At 43.7% G+C, this 22,112-nt stretch overlaps 1 protein-coding gene across 14 annotated transcripts in view; it reads right to left on the minus strand.

Moving 5' to 3' along the window:
• ANO10 (anoctamin 10) overlaps window positions 1-22,112 on the minus strand; it is a 216,592-nt gene that overhangs the window by 39,884 nt on the left and 154,596 nt on the right. For 10 of the 14 annotated variants that reach the window (XM_044933541.2, XM_044933546.2, XM_044933543.2 and 7 more), the window contains exon 12: window positions 15,725-15,841. The exons of 1 other annotated variant lie outside the window; for it this stretch is intronic. In XM_044933541.2, the coding sequence (XP_044789476.2) occupies window positions 15,725-15,841 (117 nt within the window). Of the gene's footprint in view, window positions 1-8,454; window positions 8,926-9,490; window positions 11,060-11,550; window positions 11,671-15,724; window positions 15,842-22,112 lie in introns of those variants that run through there. 3 more of the 14 variants (XM_044933548.2, XM_044933542.2, XM_044933544.2) reach the window with 3 other exon arrangements.

A 22,112-nucleotide genomic window follows, 5' to 3' on the forward strand; every position in this document is an offset into this window, starting at 1 on the left:
TTATACAATCATCCACGGAGGCAGAGCATTTTCTTCAGAGAACAGGCAGTTAAGTGGGCTGCAGGGCTGCGTCCCTGACAGCAGGGTCTGAATCAGACCCATTTTCACCTCACCTGCTCTTTCCAGGAAAGCAGCCTGTGTGTCCCTGGGGCACCCGCAGGGATCAGTGGCACTGGGAGGGCTTCACCGAGCCCGCCTGGCCAGCATGGGCCACTTGCAGCTGAAAGGGCAGGGCTCTGAAGCCCCCAACCATACAACAACCCCCTCCACTGCAACCATTCAGAGAAGCCAGGCCTTATGACGGACGTAATCCTCAACAGCTTCCCCAGCAGGAAGGCTGGCTGGCAGCACAGACCTCTGGGCCTGAGCTCATCCCTGGAAAGGGTGTGAGACTAAGTCCTAGGAGGCTGAAAGACAGAAACAGCAGAACAAAAGGGATGCATGAGCCCCTGCAAAGATAAATGGAAGGAAAAGCAGGATAATTTGCTAAAAGGAAATGAAGCCAAAAAAAGAGGATCCAACTAGTAACCCAAAGACAAAGAATGAAGGTTAAGAGGAAGGCTTTTGGACATCAACAAATTCAGAGTGGCTACTCTGTCCTTTTCCTTTCTTGGAAAACTGAAAAAGAAAGAAGAGATAAAGATGAGGAGTGGAAGGGGGGGGGGGGGTAAAAGAAAGGAGAGCAGCGACTGACTGGCACGCAAAGATTCTATAGAATTTTATACCTGGAGCTCAGCTCTATCATTGTGAATTAATATCATTATTCTTATGAGAAACTCTAGGCTCTAATTCATTTCTACCACTCAGTAAATTCTGCCACTGAATGAGCAAAGACTTTCAAGCATGAGCCCAAGAAGAACCATCCATTGAGAGCCCCACTGCGATTTCTGAAGGAAGGGCTGCCATCCGGTGACCTGCTACCACTCTTCACTTCCAGAATCCACTTCAATCCAAATTAATTTTGGTTGATTAGCATTTTAAGAGGGCTTGTTAGGGGTTAAAATACAGCTGGACAGCAACAATTTTTAAGGAATCCCAGGGCTTGGAGGGATCCAAGACTGCTCATTGCCAGAAAGCAGGGCAATTTTCAAAGTAAGTAGTTATTTCTCTTCGGCAGGATCTCCATGGATGAACTATTACAAAGGAGGATTTTATTTCCTAGTGGCCAACAGTTTCTTGTGGCACTCCACTGAGAAGTCTGTTATCTACCCTGAGAAAACCATAAGTAAAAACGATACATACCTCCCAATGTTCACTGCAACACTCAGTACAATACCCAAGACATGGAAACAACTCAGATGCCCATTAACATGGATATGGAATGGATAAAGGATAAAGAATGGATAAAGAAGATGTGGTACATATATATAATGGAATATTACTCAGCCATAAAAAGGAACAAAATTGGATCATTTTTAGAGATGTATATGGACCCCAGAGTCTGTCATACAGAGTGAAGTAAATCAGAAAGAGAAAAGCAAGCATCATATATTAACACATATAGGTAGAATCTAGAAAAATGGTACAGAAGAACCTATCGCAGGGCAGGAATAGAGACGCAGATGTAGAGGGATATGTGGACACAGAGCAGGAAGGGGAGGGTGGGATGAATTGGGAAATTGGGATGTATAACCACTACCATGTGTAAAACAGACAGCTAGTGGTAACCTGCTGCAAAGCACCGGGAGCTCAGCCTGGTGACAGCCTAGAGGGCTGGGGTGGGAGGGAGGTTCGAGAGGGAGGGGATATTGCATACATATAGCTGATTCACTTCACTACACAGCAGAAACTAACACAACATTGTGAAGCAACTGTACTCCAATTAAAAAAAAAGTCTGTTCTTTATACCCATTTGTTCTATGGTAGAAAATGGTAGAAAAGCCATAGATTTAGAGGCTCTGATCTGTGCCTCCATCTACTTGCTCACCCCATGTGTTTGTTCCTGACATTATGCTCATTTTACAGAGGATGAAACTGAGGCCCAGAGAGGTTTCGGAACTTGTCCAGTTACTCAGTAATGGCAAAGCTGGAATTCCCAAGACACCTATACCTGATGCCAAAAGCCATTTGCAAACCACCCACCCAGTTCCTGGCACACTGTACATCCTCAGAGGATCTACATGCTTCCTTTAAGGTCAGTATTTCGGTAGAGCCTGTGAGAATTACAATTCCTTAGTACACTGTCCTGACTGTAATTGTTTAATCACAGATCATTTTCACAATGATTTGTGCATGCTATCCTGCATACAGTTTAAATGAACCAGATTCAAGTTTTTGCAAATGGTTTTCTACAATATACCTTAAAAAATGGTGAATCCATTAGTCCAAGAAGTTTAAAAAAAACCAATCTGGATTTTTATGTTTCTACTCAAAGCAGTATTTATCACATGTGAAAGTAGAGGAGGTTGGAGTTGTGTTTTCCAGACATTTGGCAGCTCATTTTTCTCTCGTGCCTATGACTAAAACCAGACTTGCAAATTTAAAATATGATTATCATTTTTTTTCCCAAAACAATTTAAACAAAAGAAGCTGCAAATCTACCCACAAAAACACTGCTTTAAGCAACTTGAATGAAGAACTGGAGAGAAACTTAAGATTCAAAATAACAAATAAAATAACAATATAAGATTCCAAACAAATGAGATTTTTTTCCCAAATTTGCCTTAGGGTGGGGGGAGAATGAAGGATATAAAGCTACAGCCCTGAAAACAAAGTTACCTGGCCAGTAGTAAGTGCCTTGTAGACTTTATCTAAAAGGACTGCCACCAATAGGAAGGAAAGAAATGAAAACTCAAAAATGTTTGATGGAAAAATTAATTTCCTCCTAACCACATGCTAAGGATAGGAACACACAACATTATTTAAACAGATCTCTGAAAGAAAAAAGGAGAGAGATGATGTCCTGGTGAACTGAGTTTTGGCATTCAGAGGCATTTTTTCACATTTGGCATTTTGCTCTCTGCTCTCCCACTACCTTCTTCGCCTGTTCTCAAAGTTGTATCTCATTTGTAAATGTCATCACCAAGGACATTTGGTTAAGTGTACAGAAAGCATGAGCTGTTCAAAATCTAACACTAAAGCTTATTTCATGATTGTCCTGGGGAACTACAGAAGCAGAATAATCCAGACCTGTTCTCTGAATCAAACACAAGAACCCTTTTGGGGATCAGTGTAATCAATCAAAAGATAGGTTATTTCAAATATCTATTTCATGCACCTAACAATTAACACATTATCATTTATACTGCCAATTAAAAACCCTGTCAAGGTGATTTCCAATTTCAAAGGTGTTTTAAAGGGAATGTAAACACACTGCCTGAGAGCCCATGTGCCAAGCGCTGTGTGAGGTATTTCACATAGTCATTTCATTTGAAGTCAAATTCTACCTGCTTCTCCTCAAGCCCGGGAGAGGTGGTACAGGGAGGAAGAAAGAACACTGGACCAGAGGCTAGATTCTGGACCCTGCTGAACACTGGAGTGGGTAGCCACTCCCGTCTCCAGCGGATCTTCCCGACTCAGGGATTGAACCCAGGTCTCCTGCATTGTAGTAGATTTCGTTACTGTCTGAGCCACCAGGGAAGGCCATTTAAACTCTGAGTCTCCAAATTTCTCATCTATAAAATGCTAGAGTGAAACCTGCCAGACCTACCCTCCCAGGCTGTGTAAGAATTCATTAAGGTATTGGATTTGCTAGTATCCTCCTGAGAGCCAAGATCAGTAAGAATGTAAACTATTATTATACCCCAGGTCACGTCAAGGCTGGACTCTGTAGATCTTTGAACAGGGCTCCATCTCTCGGTAATGACTGTTTTTTACAGTCTACAGTGTAAAGAGGGGCTTCCCAGGTGGCTCAGAGGTAGAGAGTATGCCTGCCAAAGCAGGAGACATGGGTTCGTTCTCTCGTCCAGGAAGATCCTCTGGAGAAGGAAATGGCAACCCACTCCAGTACTCATGCCTGGAAAAACTCCATGGACAGAGGAGACAGAGGAGCCTGGTGGGCTACAGTCCAGGGGGTCACAAAGGGTCGGACACAACTTAGTGACTGAACAGCAACAACAGTGTAGAGGGATAAAGAAGTGGAAAAGCCTCAAAGATGGTTCAACAGCAGCAATGGCATCGAAGTTCAAAGAACTATCTTGGATATTAAGTTGAAAGTATTGATGTGGCAATGAATCGATGGAAAAATACAGGCAAATAGCCAAGGCTTTGCTAGAAGGGGGGGCCAAGAGAACACAGGGTTCAGAGTCAGAGACATGGGTGAGCAGCACAAGCACCAGGATTTACTGATGCTCTAATTTTAGATAATTCTCTAATAGTTTATTTTTCTGTTTTTTGGGGGTTCCTTTTAACCTTTTATTACACAGAAGTAGAGATAATAATATAATGAACCTCCATGGTGCTACCCACCACCTAGCTTCAATAGTTATCAACTCACAGCCAAGCTTGGTTCATCTGTCAGCCAGCCTCCTTTCCTGGATTAGTTACCTATTATTGCATTAGTTATCTACTATTGTGTGACAAAATACTTCAAAACTTAGTGGCTTAAATATTAAGTATTTATTCTCAGGAATTTGGAAGCAGCTGGGTGGCTCTGGCTCAGGGACTCTCAGGAAGCTTCAGTCAGAACACAGGCAGTGACTGCAGTCTTCTGAAGGCTTGACAGGCTACAGGAGGGGTGATAAGCTGTAGTCCTCAGGCCAAATCTGGCCTACTGCCTGTTCTTGTAAATAAAGTTTTATTGGAACACAGTCTGTTCCTTTCATTCCCATACTGGGCATGGCAGCTTTTGCTCTATAATAGCAGGACTGAGTAGGTTCAAGAGAGACTCTATGGCCCACACACCTAAAGTATTTACTATATTTTTACAGAAAAAGTCTGTCAATTCCTGGATTAGACTATGTGCTTCAAGATGGTTTGTTCACGTGGCTATTGGTGGTCAATCACATTCCTAGTCTTGTGGGCCTCTCCACTGGTGGCCTGAGTGTTGGTCTGCAACTTCAGGAATCCCCCAGGTGACTGGCCCCCTTTCATGGCGGGCAAAGAGAGACCAAAGAAAGGGGAAGAGCAGTCCAGACTGCTAGGGGGAAGTTTTAATAAACAAAAGAAATTACATACAAGGATTGTCTTGGATGGCTGCAAGATCTCTGCATCCACCCATCAAAACCTTAAAAATGAATATAAAGGCTTTCACTGGGTTCAGTCACAGCCACAAGACATGACTCCCTCAAGGCTGCATCCCTGAAACCACTCCCAGTGTGGGAATGGTGGGCAGAACGTACACTCCAAGGACGGGGGAGGGCTGAGGAGCCTCGACTGCCTACATCCACCTCTGGGGCCAACCAGCAGTTGTGTCCTCTGGATGACCTACCTAATGTAGAGTGTTCTCACAGCATGGCAGCTAACTTCCCAAAAGCAAATGATCCACAAGGGAGAAGAGGGCAGAAGCCACAATGTCTGTCTTATGACCTAGCCTCAGAAGAGACATACCAACACTTCTGCAGTACTCTACTGATTACACAGACCAACCAGAGTAGAGGGTTGGTGGGGACTCCCAGGGTATGGACACCAGGAGGCAGGGGTCACTGGAGACCACTTTGGAAGGTAACAACCATGGCTAATGACCCTTTCCTTAGACCGTACAGTCTGCCTTTGGGACAGGGTCTTTTCTACAGGCTTTTCAATTTTGCCATTTGACAATCATATGAGTTACGGGACTTTCTGATGCTCCACATTTTTGTGCTTTGACCATTCCATGTCCTCGATATTTGCTGCTGAATTTTAATGTCTGTACTTTAATTTTGACTCATTATGAATTCAGTAGAATTAACTACTTATATTCTTAGAGCTGTTATCAACATGAAATGGTTACCTTCCTTTAGTTAAATATTTCAGGACGTCCTTAAATCTGAATATTTCCTGTTTTCTGCATTCTATTCTTAGGAGAAAGAAGCAAATCACTATATATCCTACTCTTACTTATTTACTTTAAAGGCTCAATTTCCAAGGCTCTCAATCACTGTATTTCCAGCCCAATCTCAGGTTTACATTCACTATATGATACGATATTCAATCATATCCCTGAGGTTCTGTAGCATTGGAAATCCATGCAAAATAATATTATTTATTATATTTAAAAAGAGGTTTTCCATTTTAACAGTTTACTAGTAATTAAAAATGAAAGTAATTTTTAAAAGAGCCTATGGCTTCCTGACACAGTAAGAACTCAATGATGGTTTCCTAAATCCCAAATCTAACACACAGAGGACAACTTCAAAGCCAAAGGACTACAATTTAATAACAGAAAAAGGCACAAAGGGATGAGGCTGTGGCCCATCATCTAATTACTGACTCATTCATTCAACAGATATGAATTCTGTGTCTGAAGTAATCCTGTCTCTAAGATGCTTCTAGTCTGGTAGCCACAGAAATATATCTTTGATCTTAATAAAGCCAATAATACAGTCTTTTAATATCTTAGAACAACAAAGTTACAGTAACAAAGATAGTATGGTACTGGCACAAAAAAACAGAAATATACATTAATGGAACAGGATAGAAGGCCCAGAGATAAACCCACACACCTGTGGTCACCTAATCTATGACAAGAGAGGCAAGAGCATATAGTGGAGAAAAGACAGTCTCTTCCACGTGTGGTGCTGGGAAAACTGGATAGCTACATGTAAAAGGATGAAATTAGAACACTCTCAGACATCATAAACAGAAATAAACTCAAAATGGATTAAAGGCCTAAATGTAAGTCTGGACACTATAAAACTCTTAGAGGAATACATAAACAGAACACTCTTTGACATAAATAGTGGCAAGATCTTTTCTGATCCACTTCCTAGGATAATAAAACATAAAAACAAAAACAAACAAATGGGACCTAATGAGACTTAAAAGCTTTTGCACAGCAAAGGAAACCATAAACAAGAAGACAGACAACCCACAGAATGGGAGAAAATATTTGCAAATGAAGCAATGGACAAAGGATTAATCTCTAAAATACACAAACAGCTCATGCAGCTTAATATCAAAAAAACAAACCAATCAAAAAATGGGTAGAAGACCTAAATAGATATTTCTCCAAAGAAGACATACAGATGGCCAAAAGGCACATGAAAACATGCTTAACATCACTAATTATTAGAGAAATGCAAATCACAATTATAAGATATCACCTCACTCCAGTCAGAATGCTGCTGCTACTGCTGCTAAGTCGTTTCAGTCGTGTCCGACTCTGTGCGACCCCATAGACAGCAGCCCACTAGGCTCCTCTGTCCCTGGGATTCTCCAGGCAAGAACACTGGAGTGGGTTGCCATTTCCTTCTCCAACGCGTGAAAGTGAAAAGTGAAAGGGAAGTCGCTCAGTCGTGCCCGACTCTTAGTGACCCCATGGACTGCAGCCTACCAGGCTCCTCTGTCCATGGGATTTTCCAGGCAAGAGTACTGGATTGGGGTGCCATTGCCTTCTCCACCAGTCAGAACAACCATCATCAAAAAGAACTATAAACAATAAATACTGCAGAGGGTGTGGAGAAAAGGGAACCCTCTTACACTGTTGGTGGGAATATAATTGATACAGTCACTATGGAGAACAGTATGGAGGTTCCTTCAAAAACTAAAACTAGAACTACCATATGACCCAGCAATCCCAGTCCTGGGCCATACCTGGAGGGAATCATAATTCAAAAAGACACATGGACCCCAATGTATACTGCAGCTCTGTTTACAATAGCCAGGACATGGAAGCAACCTAAATGTCCATCAACAGAGGAATGGGTAAAGAAGATGTGGCACATATAGATACAATGGAATATTTCTCAGCCATAAGAAGGAATAAAATTGTACCATTTGCAGGGATGTGGATGGACCTAGAAGTGAAGTAAGTCAGAAAGAGAAAAACAAATATTGTGCATTCAGGCATTTATGTGGAATCTAGAAAAATGGTACAAATTAACCTATCTGCAAAGCAGAAGTAAGACAGAGATGTAGAGAACCAAGGTATGGACACCAAGAGGGGGGAAGCCAGGTGAGATGAATTGGGAGATTGGGATTGACATACATACGCTACTATGTATAAAAAAGATAACTAATGAGAACAGTGGAGAAGGAAATGGCAACCCACTCCGGTGTTCTTGCCTGGAGAATCCCAGGGACAGAGGACCCTGGTGGGCTGTCATCTATGGGGTTGCACAGAGTTGGACACAACTGAAGCGACTTAGCAGCAGCAGCAATGAGAACCTATTGTATAGCACATGGAACTCTACTCAGTGCTCCTGGTGACCTATATGGGAAGGAAATCCAAGGAAGAGGGGATACATGTATACATATAACTGATTCACTTTGCTGTATAGCTGAAAATAACAGAACACTGTAAAGCAATTATACTCCAATAAATTTTTAAAAAATACATCTTAGAACATTTGTTTTTTTTTTAAAAAAATAAATAGATGCATTTCTAACAGCCCACGCATTTATGTGGAGAAGGAAGACCTGCCCTCACACATGTGGGCCCTCAAGGCAGTATAATCACTAATCTAGTATAGAAGCTGAGACTGGAACTCTAAGAACTTTTAATACCTTACCAGAAAACATCTTTCTTTTCTTTTTAAACATGCAGTTCTAAGCATTATGAAATTTCTAGAATAGTTTATTATAGGGTGAATTTTTTTCTTTACAAACACAGACATATTTTAATGACATACGGTCCAAAGCACAGGGCATCACTCCCATAGCACAGTGAACCTGCGGCCCTTCTCTGTCGAGGACTGCTCTGCTCCCAGGCCCTTTCTGCCCTCACTGCGGCTCATCAACTCATATGGTGACTAGGAAGATGCTACATTTTATTCTGTTTCATGGCTTATTCAGTAATTTCCAGAGGAAAAAATAAATCTGGTCCTGATTTAGCCATGTCTTTTACATCTGTGGGAATAATCAAATATACAAATGTTAAATTTTTCCCAGAGGACTAGGAAATGAGAGTAAGTAGCAATTTATATAGATTGTTTACTAGGGAGACAGAAATGATCAGAGGCTTTCTTGGGCTTTCGTGAAGCATCTTATTCTAGTGTCTGGATGCCTTCATGCACTTTAAAACGTTTTTTCTTCAGTCAGAGTAAAAACTGCAGAGGGGAAAAAAAAACCCTAACCAACAGTGGCAGGGACAGGATTATTCCAGAGTCAAGCAAAAACTACTTCAGAATTCTATCTGGCTTGATTCAGGGTTATTTTATGGTCTCTTTGGGAGCTACCCTTTTTACTGATATCAACCATAGTCGGTCCTTTCAGAAAAAGTAGGATTTGGGCTTCATCAAGGCTAGGCATGGAGTCCTTCTAAAGTGCTCTCATGTAATTCCTCAGAATGTATTCCCTTCCCCAGTGATCCCAGAAAGGCATATGACCTAACTGTTTCCATTTTTGCCCGAGCACCTATTTTAAGATTCCTCTTTTTTTGTCCAAGGACATCATTTGTCATTTACCTAATGTATTAGCTTCTGAACTATGTATGAGTCAACAAACTCAGTTTGATTAAGTGGAGATTTAGTCAGAGCTGGCTGAGGGGACTTGGGTATGAAAGGCGTCACCTGGCCAAGGGCAGAGGGGTAGATACACAGAAGTGGGTGCCAGGCCCCTCTGTCACACGCCAGAGGGGGGCTCTCCGGGGAGGGAGGGTCTGAGCAGCTGGCGGTGCCTGGGGTCCCTGGGTGGTCAGGGTTACGATACAGGGGGATGCTTGGGGATCCATGAGCAGTGTGACTCTGTGAGACCCAAGAGTAAGAGGAGACCTGCTTTGGGGTCTCAGTAAGAGACATGAACCAGTGTTAGTGCACTAGTTACCGTGAAGACAGTTATCATTTATGAATTGGAGAGCAATGCACCATGTGAAAAATCAAATGGCTAACAGAGCCCACCTCCGAGCGCTGCTATCAGGAGTCGCAGCCCACGTGGAAGGCTTAGAAGAGTGCCTGGCTCAGCTGTCCTCCCATTGCTTGCTGTCTGCTACCACCCTCGGTCATTGTCACTGCCCGGCTGTGCTCTTATCATGAAAACAGGCGGGGCTGCTGCAAAGGTGGAAGTGACGCGCCATTCCCTCTGGTTTCTTGGCACCGTTTCACCAACCGTTTCACTCCTGGTTTGCCCAGTGAGTCAGGGCACCCAAGCCTGAGGTGGTCCTCCTCCGTCACCAAACTCATCTCCCTGCCACTGCCCTGCTTCACATGGGTGTGTCACACTGTGTCACTGCTGCCTCACTCTGCCTGTGTGTGCGAGGGCCATCTGTGGAGACTCCGAAACGGGGGGTCAACCCACTTGCCCTGAAGCTGCACGAGGCTGTGAGACAAACTCCTGACATGGGAGAGAGGGAGAAGCCAGCTCAGAGGGTCCGCTGGAACTGTGGACTTCAGTTTACCTTTAGGTCGCTTGGGCTCAGGAAGCTGGGGCCGACTCGGCACCCAGGGAAATGGACCATCCCCTCCCCAACGATGGAGGCTTCGGCACCAACTGCCTCCATAACTGGCTCCTCAGCAGCCAATTCTTTATCTGGATTCAATATTTCCTTCTGAACGACACGTTGGCAGACCAACACGTGATTACATACTCAATTGTCAAATACTTTAACATCCTCATTCCTCACTGTGAAACTCCTAACTTTCCATTAAGAATGCAGATCTTATTACCACACCTTGAGAGCACAAATAGGCAAGGAAAGGGAAGTTCAGAAGCTCCTGGGAAACGTCAGAAATGGCTTAAAAACACGCAACCCTAGAAAACAAAAATGTTACTTCATGCAGGCTGGCTCAACCGGCCAGCTGGTCAAAGTCTCACATCTGGTTAGAACCCTGGAGGGCCATAATTCACATCGTGGCATCTTCTTCAAGTCCTTATTTGTTCTTTCAACTGATTTCTGAGGCTGTTTTCTTTCTCAGAGGCTCCACTGGACCAGCTCCCGGGCTTTCCGTGGGCGCGCGGCTCCTGAGAGGGCGGTCTGCCCAGAAGGATGACTGTACTGAGGATGCTGTGTCCTTGTGCTCCAGGCCAGCCAGGGAGCAAATGGTACCTGGATAAGACTCCTTTCTATTTTTAACTGGATCTTAAAAATTACTGAGAGTTGAATACATCAATTTGAAAAGAAATAAAAGGGCATCACTAGGCTGATATTTACTGTCTAGAATTCTCTGTAAAGGTCTCACCGACTGAAGTCTAATCATTTCAAGATGCCCTTTGCAAAGCAAACAATTTTATTTTCCCCAGTTTGCCTCTCACCTTCAAGTATAGCTCATTTGCTTATGTATTTAGAAATGCCACAGTTTCCTATCTGATGCTGAGAAAAGAACTGCTCTGGGTACCCTTGTTCTCCATGCGCACTCCCCCACTCCCCGCGGCCCCTGCCCCGTGAGCTAGAGGAACAGCCAGGTCCATAGAGCACAGTGGGTCCCCCGGTGGGTCCACACCTCCTGCGCTGGAATCACTTGGGTGTTCACTAAAACATGCACGTTTCTGGCCCACGAGTCCAGCCTTTTATTTTATTAAACAAAAATCTGAGGTGTGAATATGCTACCTGACTTATTCCTGGGGCAGAACCTGACTCAGAATTTGCTCCTTCTCAGCATTCACCTGGCGGTACTTGGGATCCAGATTTGCTGGGGGCTGGGGTTGAGGAGAAGGTTCCTGGAGCAAAAGGAAGGGTCTTTTAAATGTAGGTAATCTGGGTCCACCTTAGACTTAGGGGAACAGAATCTTCATGGTGTGGTGCCTAAAAATATGTTTTTTTTTTTTTTTTTTTGGCTGCACCACACAGCTTTCGGGACCTTAGTTATCCTACCAGGGGCTGAACCCTAGGCAGTGAAAGCTTGGAGTCCTAAGCACTGGACCACCAGGGAATTCCTAACACATGCGTTTTTGAAAGTTTTACTTTCAAGATGTACAGCCCAATGTAAGAACTTTCCAGGGCTTCCCTGGTGGCTTAGTGGTAAAGAATCCGCCTGCCAATGCAGGAGACACAGGTTTGATCCCTGATCCATGTAGACCCCCCCTTCTACAGAGCAATGAAGCCCGCGTGCCACAACTATTGAGCCCGTGCTCCAGAATCTGAGAGCCGCAGCTGCTGAGCCCACACGCGGCAACTACTGAAGCCCACGCACCCTAGCGTCCATGCTCCACAACAAGAGAAGCGGCTGGAATGAGAAGCCCGCACACTACAATTACAGAGCAGGCCCCACTCTCCGCAACTGGAGAAAAGTCCGTGCAGCAAGAAAGACCTAGCACAGCCAAAAATAAAATAAATAAAATTACACATAAAAAAAGAACTGTCCAATGACTTAAATTTCTCAATCACGTTTTGTCCATAAAATGGAAATGGAATTGAAAAGTAGCAATTCAAATATAAATTAAACACAATATAATAATTATTCATGAATGACCTTTCCTATTGACAAGTCTGTTGTCAATTTCTGGTCACTTGACAGTGAAAGAGTCTGGCGACTGGCTCGGCATTAATGAGATTTATTCTTAAAAATGTTTTCCATAACTCCACTTCTGATCAGGGCCCAACTGACCAGAAGTTGTGGCAGAAGCCCTCCTCTCTGCCTTTAGTCCACAGCAACAGCCCAGTGAGGTGAAGCTCCACTTGTTTACAAAGCACACAGGTAAACATCGGAGTGAAAAAGAAAAAGAAAAACTCTATATCCTAGAAATGACACCAGTTGGGCAAGTAAACTAAAGACATGCCACTGAATTAGAGTTTTTGAAAAGCACAAAATGGGTGACCTTCCACACCTATGACCTTCCAGAACCTCCGCACAGTGAGACTAAAGAGGAAACATGATGAAAATCTTTGTCTCCAACTGGCAGCAGCGTGAGCTTAGTGACCCAGGCAGCGGTGTCAACCACACAGCAAAGCCCTGGGCCAGAAGGAGACAAGAGAGCAAGAGAGGACCTTCTGCCCAGGTTGTACTCTGGATGGTTTTTAGTCTCAGATTATAATTTTAATGAAAACCAGCAGGGGTGGGAGGTCGGGAGAAGGATGCTTTTCCTGGGTTTGCAGTCCGGGCCCTAGGAAACCACAAGTACTCAACATGACTCCCTCCCTACTTGGATCCAAGACACTGGAGCTGCATCTGCACAGATTATGTCACCTTCAGGGCAAGCAGAACACCCTCTATGGAGGCATTTGATACATATACTGAGTCAACAGGCCTCCCAGGTGGCGCAGTGGTAAAGAATCCATCCTGCCAACGCAGGAGACGCAGGAGATGGGGGTTCAATCCCTCGGTCAGAAAGATCCCAAAGGACAGAGGAGCCTGGGGCTACAATCAATGGGACTGCAAAGAGTTGGACACAACTGAGCACGTGTGCACACACACACACAGAGTCAACACCTCCTGGATATCTCTGTTCCACCAGAGACTGAACAGTAAAATCAACACCAAAATCACATTTTCCTAGGGATGTTAATCAGAGAATCATGTCTATGTCCTCTGGAGAAAAGGCCTCAGAGAGGCTTAAAATCACTTACAGGTTTTCATCTTTTAAAAAAATAGACAACTTTAGGTTAATGTTTCACTTCTCAATGAAGATGAGAGTAAACCAAACTCATCTTTGACTTTGGACTTTGCTTCACTGTCAGCTAGGTAGTATCTGAAGGTGAATCCAGGAGCCGAGAGGACTGGGGACATTACTTAGTCACATCCATAGTAAACACTAATATCCATCAATCCCTCCAAAGCAAATATGACAAATCTGAAGTAGGACTTTCAGGTAAATATGTTTAGTAACATGAGACGTGCTAGTCATCTCCAGCATTGAGAAAGACCCTTTGCTTTTTAGAACAAATTCATGGCAGGGTGAAATCCTAAGTGAGAGGAGAAGAAAGCTTAACTAACATGAAATAAGACCTCCTTGACCTGGAGGAAAGGTGTGTACACAGCCAGCCTGCCCCAGTCTATTAAACTTCACTAGAAATGGAATCAGTGGAGAAACCTGATTTACCAAAACTCTTCCACAGACAATGCTGTTCAATTAAAACAATTTCTGCTTACATCACCCCTAAAAGTTTTGAATGCCAAATGCCCTCCCATACAATTTTAAGCTGACATCTAATATTTCATCATAAATTAAAATAGCTGCAAAATATATTTTCTAGCATACTGTGAATATTGACATTTTAAAAGTAAATTCTAAGGTCACTCTTTTAAAGGTATCCAAGAAATGCTTAACATTATAGTGATGTGATATCCACCACCATCCATTCAAGAGACACAAATATACTCCTAATGATAAGTAAAAATTTTGTTTTTCCTTTTCTCCTTCCTTGAAGTACTATTTTCTTTCTACTTCTTCCAAAGAATCTTAGCCTAATCAAATATTTTTTTGCTTGAAAGTCTTTATCAATCACTTTTTAATACTTTGCTGTAATAATTTTATGCACAAAATGGAAACTTAAGAAGATTTTAAAATTTCCTATGAACAGAAGTCTCAAGATAAATATTTAAAGTTTCTTCTGGTCTGACTTATCATTACAATTATTATTAGCCAACCCTCAGCATGAGAGAAAATAATAGCAAATGAAACAACTGACCAAGGATTAATCTCCAAAATATATAAGTAGCTCATTTGGCTCAATACCAGAAAAACAAACAACCCAATCAAAAAGTGGGCAGAAGGCTGAAACAAACATTTCTCCAAAGAAGACATACAGATGGCTAATAGACACATGAAAAGGTGTTCAAATTGCTCGTTATTAGAGAAATGCAAGTCAAAACTACAATTAAGTATTATTACCTCACACGGGTCAGAATGGCCATCATTGAAAAATCTACAAACAATAAATTGTGGAAAGGGTATGGAGAAAAGGGAACCCTCTTGCACTGCTGGTGGGAATGCAAAATGATACAGCCACTATGGAAGACGGTATGGAGATTCCTTAAAAACTAGGAATGAAACTACCACATGACCCAACAATCCCACTGCTGGGCATATACCCTGAGAAAACCACAGCTGAAAAGGACACATGTACCCCAGTGTTCACAGCGGCACTACTCACAATAGCTAGGAATGGAAGCAACCTGGACACCCATCAACAAGTGAATGGATAAAGAAGTTGAGGTACATACACACAATGGAGTCTCACTTAGCCATCAAAAAGAATGAAATAACGCCACTCGCAGCAACATGGATTGACCTGGAGATTATCATTCTGAGTGAAGTAAGTGAGACAAAGACAAATATCATGTGCTATCACTTATATGTGTAATCTAAAAAAAAAAATGACGCAAGTGAACTTATTTGTAAAAATGAGAAACAGACTCATAACCATAGAAAACAAACTTACGGTTCCCAAAGGGGAAAGGTATGGGGGAGGGGTAAATAGGGAGTCTGGGGCTGAAATATATTCATTACTATATCTGAAATACCTAACCAACAAGGACTATACTGCGTAGCAAGGGAAGTGTGCTCACTATTCTGTAAGAACTTAAAGAATTTGAGAAAGAACAGATGCATGTGTGTGTATAACTGAATCACTTTGCTGTGCGCCTGAAACAAATGCAATTGTTAGTCAACTATATCCAAATACAAATGAAAGAAAATAAACTGGAATCTTCTATACTTACTTAAACTGGTTAACTTCAAGGCTGCAGGAAGTGCTGAGCTGCAATTCTCCGATTTATGTCTCCTGGCATTTGCTAAAGAAATACATTCTTATTCTCAGGACAGCTGCCCTTACCTGCTGCTTGAGCGCCTCCAAAGATTCAAATTCCAATCTGGCCAGTTTCATCTGGATATGCCGTGGCTTATCAGGTATGGCAAATGCAAGGATGAACTTCAAAGCCAGGAGCATGTGCTGCAAAGAAGAAAGAGCACACGTTGCCGGGACACACTGGACCATGTGGGCAAGGAGACAAATTAGCACCTAAACACTGTGATCCTGTTTATTAATCTTGGGTCACTTCTAACTACTGGCCTGTGATGAATCACAGATCAACCAGGTCCATAACTTATATTTAATTCACCCTACTGTGGCCACTCAATCATTACTGACTTACTTTGCTTTCTTCTTTTAAAATCAGTTATTCCCTTAAAATGATACCATACGCTAGGCTCAATGAAAAATGAAGTTTGTTCTAAAAAGTCTACCACAAAATGCATTCTTGTACTTGTGTCTTAATTCCCAGTGTGTTTAGGGTGCCACACGTGCAGTCACACGTTCCTCTCTGTGTAACCACACCCTCCACTGTGCTGTGCTTCAGGCTGAGCTACATGGAACATGCATATGCCTTAAACAGCAGGGGCCTTGAGTCCTCTGCTTCCCCAGCAGTGTCTGCTGCAGTGTCTTTCATGAAATGACAATCAATAAGTATTGATGAGCTGACTGACTAATGTACTACTTTATGCTGCAGGCTCCATATATTGTGAGGCAGAATACAGACAGGTAGAGTATGTCCTCTCCCTTTATAACACGGGAAACTTAGAACCTGGCTATTTTATTTCTCTTCTCTACCAACGCCATATAGAGGTTCTCTAAAATAATCATATGAGGTTTGTGATTATGCTTCTTTCTCTGCAGAAATAAGCCAGCAGGGACTGCCTCGTCTGCTAAGTCTGCTGCTCAGACGTGCAGCCTCGACTCAAGTGTTTCTCTAATGCTGCCATCGTCTTGTGACCCAGGGCCAACACCCACAGAAACCTGAATGATTGTAAGAATAAAGTTGCCTCTTTGATGATGGCATGAATTAGTAAATATCAAAGGCTATAAAATAAAAATTCAAGGTAGGTATTAAGCATGAAGAAAATCAGTGAAGGAGAGGGAACAGCCTCTAAGATATGTTGCACTGAATAATTAGCAGAAAAGACAGTTTAAAAAAAATAAGTGATTTCTTTACTGTGATATTTTCAAATGAGGGATGAAGGATAAATAACATGTGGATATCTCCTGGGAGAAGCATGAACTAATGGAGGAAATCAGCATCACGCCAGAACAAGCAATAATTCAATACAAAGACTTGAAAACCGGCAGAAGCCCAGGGCAGGCCGGGGACTGCCTGGCATTAACAGGAGGTCTGGAGTGGACTAGGGAAGGGTAGTCTTCTCTGAAATGTGACTGTCATGACCAAAGAAGGCATTGGAAGATACTGACTAGGTGTCTGGAATGTGAAAACAAGGAAATAAAACAGATGACATCATGTGTTGCAATTCTGAACCAAGTGAATTAACAGGAACCTGGATATAATCTACAAATAAGAAATGAATACTTCAGAAAGAGCTATACTGTGTCATTATTTCATTCCACTGGACTACTGAGATATAATTTTATATAAGACTTAACCTCTTTAGCAGAAGAATTAAGACAGGAAATCGCCTTTATTTTTTATAAATGGCGTGGTGTGCCCTCAGGTTGCCAGAGCCCCACCATGATCCAGGCATGGGCCCAGCTCCATTTCTCCTAACAAGTCTGTCCCCATTTTCTCTTCTTTGGAGTCTCAGTAGGAATTACTGAGAAAGAAGACCCTGCCAAGGTTTTCCCTGGCACACAGGGGACTTGTGAGATGTGTCAACTCTTCTTTGGGAACCAGGACCAGCTACTGGGAGACCAGGAAAGGCTGCCACAGACCTTGGTCCTCATGGTTTCCATATGCTGCTGCTAAGTTGCTTCAGTCGTGTCCAACCCTGTGCGACCCCATAGACGGCAGCCCACCAGGCTTCCCCGTCCCTGGGATTCTCCAGGCAAGAAGACTGGAGTGGGTTGCCATTTCCTTCTCCAATGCATGAAAGTGAAAAGTGAAAGTGAAGTCGCTCAGTCATGTCCGACTCTTAGTGACCCCATGGACTGCAGCCTACCAGGCTCCTCTGCCCATGGGACTTTCCAGGCAAGAGTACTGGAGTTGGCTGCCATTGCCTTCTCCGGGTTTCCATATGAAATGTCCATAAAACTCTCTTGAATTGAAAAGAACTTGATACTGATTAGACAATACTAGTTAAAACAGGAGGTCATTTTAACATGGTTAACACACTTACATAGCAACAACCTTTGGGGTTCTCTATAGTGAACCACTCAAAGGAGAAAGGGAAAGATATACCCATCTGAATGCAGAGTTCCAAAGAATAGCAAGGAGAGATAAGACAGCTTTCTTAAATGAACAATGCAAGGAGAGATAAGAAAGCCTTCCTAAGTGAAAAATGCAGAGAAACAGAGGGAAACAATAGAATGGGAAAGACTAAAGATCTCTTCAGGAAAATTAGAGATACCAAGGGAGCATTTCATGTAAAGATGGGCACAATAAAGTACAGAAATGGTATGGACCTAGCAGAAGCAGAAGAGCTGAAGAAGAGGTGGCAAGAATACTCAGAAGATCTGTACAAAAAAGGTCTTAATGACTCGGATAAACATGATGGTGTGGTCATTCACCTAGAGCCAAACATTCTGGAGCATGAAGTCAAGTGGGCCTTAGAAAGTATTACTACAAACAAAGCTAGTGGAGATGATGGAATTTCAGTTGAGCTATTTCAAATCCTAAAAGATGATGCTGTGAAAGTGCTGCACTCAGTGTGTCAGCAAATTTGGAAACCTCAGCAGTGGCCAAAGGACTGGAAAAGGTCAGTTTTCATTACAACCCCAAAGAAGGGCCATGCCAAAGAATGTTCAAACTACTGCACAATTTCACTCCTTTCACATGCTAGCAACATAATGTTCAAAATCCTTCAAGCTACGCTTCAGCATGTCCTATCTTTTTGTCTTTTCATACTGTAAAGCTATGACCAACCTAGACAGCATATTCAAAAGCAGAGACATTACTTTGCCAACAAAGGTCCATCTAGTCAGAGCTATGGTTCTTCCAGTGGTCATGTATGGATATGAGAGTTGGACTATAAAGAAAGCTGAGCACCGAAGAATTGATGCTTTTGAACTGCAGTGTTGGAGAAGACTCTTTAGAGTCTCTTGGACTGAAAGGAGATCCAACCAGTCCATCCTAAGGGAAATAAGTCCTGAATATTTATTGGAAGGACCTATGCTGAACCAATACTTTGGCCACCTGACGTGAAGAATTGACTCATTGGAAAAGACCCTGATGCTGGAAAAGATTGAAGGCAGAGGAGAAGGGGATGACAGAGGAGGAGATGGTTGGATGGCATCACCGACTCAATGGACATGAGTCTGAGTAAGCTCTGGGAGTTGGTGATGGACAGGGAGGCCTGGAGTGCTGCAGTCCATGGGGTCACAAAGAGTCGGAATGAACTGAACTGAGGCTTCAACAGTACATGAACTGAGAACTTCCAGATGTACAAGCTGGATTTTGAAAAGGCAGAGGAATTAGAGTTCAAACTGCCCACGTCTGTTGGATCATAGAAAAATCAAGAAAATTTCAGAAAAATATCTACTTCTGCTTCACTGACTAAGCTAAAGCTTTGACTGTATGAATCACAACAAACTGTAGACAGTTCTGAAAGAGATGAGAATACCAGACCACCTTACCTGCCTCCTGAGAAACCTGTATGCAGGTCAAGACGCAACAGTTAGAACCGGACATGGCACACAGGACTGGTTCAAAATTGGGAAATGAGTATGTCAAGGCTGTATATTGTCATTTTGCTTATTTAACTGATATGTAGAATTCATGATGTGAAATTCCAGGCTGGATGAATCATAAGCAGGAATCAAGATTGCTGGGAGAAATATTAATAACCTCAGATATGCAGATGACACCACCTTAATGGCAGAAAGCGAAGAGGAACCAAAGAGCCTCAACGAAAGTGAAAGAGGAGAGTGAAAAAGGTGGCTTAAAACTCAACTCAAAAAATTAAGATCATGGCATCTGGTCCCTTCACTTCATGGCATACAGATAGGGTAAAAATGGAAAGAGTAACAGACTTTATTTTTTTGGATCCCCAAAATCACTATGAACTGTGACTGCAGCCATGAAATTAAGAGATGCTTGCTCCTTGAAAGAAGAGCTATGACAAACCTAGACAGCATATTAAAAGCAGAGACATCACTTTGCTGACAAAGGTCCATATAGTCAAAGCTATGGTTTTTCCAGAAGTCATGTATGGATGTGAGAGTAGGGCAGTAAAGAAGGCTGAACACCAAAGATTTGCTGCTTTTGAACTGTGGTGCTGGAGAAAGCTCTTGAGAGTCCCTTGAACTGCAAGGAGATCAAACCAGTCAATCCTAAAGGAATTCAACCCTGAATATTCATTGGAAGGGCAGATGCTGAAGCTCCAGTACTTTGGCCACCTGATGTGAAGAGCCGACTCACTTGAAAAGACCCTGATGCTGGGAAAGACTGAAGGCAGGAGCAGAGGGCAGCAGAGGATGACATGATTGGATGGAATCACAGACTCAATGGCCATGAGTTTGAGCAAGCTCCGGGAGTTGGTGATGGACAGGGAAGCCTAGTGTGCTGCAGTCCATGGGGTCGCAAAGAGTCGGACACGACTGAGCAGCTGAACAACAACTCTACAGTGTACTTTCCTAAAAATACCCTATTAGAAAAATGCTTTTAAAAACCCATATGCAGATAAATCATCTTCTTTAGAATTATATTTTCAGCATAGGTTCCCAGTAGACCTACTTATTTCAAGCTTTTAACTTCCCACTGAACAGCTCTGGGGTCACGCTCTTGAAGAGCCTCCACAAGCCACACAGCCGAGCGTTCTTCACTGGCTCCGGCACCACTGAAAGCCAACAAGGAGGCAGCCCTGGGTGCATTCCCTCTGTTCACGACTAAGTGTCCTTAACTCTGCAGCAAAAGAGAAGATGTCTGGCTCCCAGTCTAGGTGGGGAGATGAGTAAAGACAGGTCACCATGTTGCCACGTGGGAGTATTACTGCTGGGTCTACACTGGGACCAGGGGCACTTAGACCAGCAGGAATCCCAACTTTCACTAGGTCAGAGAGGGTTCCCTGAAGGAAGTGAGTTTGAGCAGAGACCCGACCGATGAGAAGGAATTATCTCAGCAAGGAGAAGGGGGCTGAAGTGTTTCCAGAGATAGGACACACACATAAAGGGCTGGGGGTGCTGAGGAGAGAGGGGCTGCAGAGGCAACCGGAAGCCAAGTGACATGGGAGCTGCATAAACTGGCAGAGGAGTGAGGCCGCGCTGAAGGCATGAATGAGGATGACTCCATCAGACTTCTTTGGCTGTGGTGGGGGGAGTGAACAAGTGTGCAAGTGCAGGCAAGTCAGCAGGGACACTGGAGTGTGTGGGACAGCAGTGGGGCTGCAGCTCCAGGAATCACTGGGGGGCTTGTCAGCAGAAGACTCACCAGGTCCCCTTGACTCGTGCACTCAAATGATAAGCCCAGGATGAGGGGCAGTTGAAGGGGAGGAGGGGTCTGCACGGGCTATAGATTTTTAGCTATCTGGGGGAGTGTCTAAATGCAGGTAGACATCAGCACGCGGTGTGATAGACGGGTCTCAAGTTCGTGGGAGGGCTGGAGACAGAGATCTGGGATCACTGATGTGTAGGCAAGGGGCCGATGAAGCCACGAGAGTGGACGAGTTGCCCAAGGCTGTGCGGTGAAGGAGAACAGATGAGATGCAGCGAGACGATGGCGGAGGATGGAAGCGGGGAACCGAAACATGAATGACAGGCAAAGGGGAGGGGTCAGCAAGAAGCCTGAGAGCAGCAGGCAGGGGCAGGCAGAAACCAGGCAGCTCCGGAAGGACGCACGCAAAGCGGAGAGAAAGTAGCCAGTCAAGGCGGGTGTTGGAAGGTCAAGTTTACACGAAGCCTGAGGAGGAACGTTTGGGGGTACCCAGCAGCAGCCTCCGGTGGCCCTGGTGGGAGTGGTCATAAAGGCAGGACTCAGAGGGCTGAGAAGAGCCTGGTGGGCGAGGCTGGAGGAGGGAGGGACCAGCGACAGGCTTCAGAGAGTCTGCCTGCCAAGGAGGGCTGAGGGCCGAGGGCCCATCTGGAGCGAGACCTGGGCTGGCTGGGGGTTTGCTCTTTAAAGATGTAAGTCCTCAACATGAGAGAGGCTTTGGGGCAGAGGAGAGAACGGCCAAAGCTGAAGATCCTGGAAGGAGTCCCAGGGAACAGAGCCAGGATGAATGCCAGGTGAAGGCTAGCCATAAACAGGGAGTCTGCACGGTCCCTGGCGAGGAGCGATGGGTGA

Source organism: Bubalus bubalis, chromosome 21 (genome assembly GCF_019923935.1).
Source record: "Bubalus bubalis isolate 160015118507 breed Murrah chromosome 21, NDDB_SH_1, whole genome shotgun sequence".
NCBI classification, from domain to species: domain Eukaryota; kingdom Metazoa; phylum Chordata; class Mammalia; order Artiodactyla; family Bovidae; genus Bubalus; species Bubalus bubalis.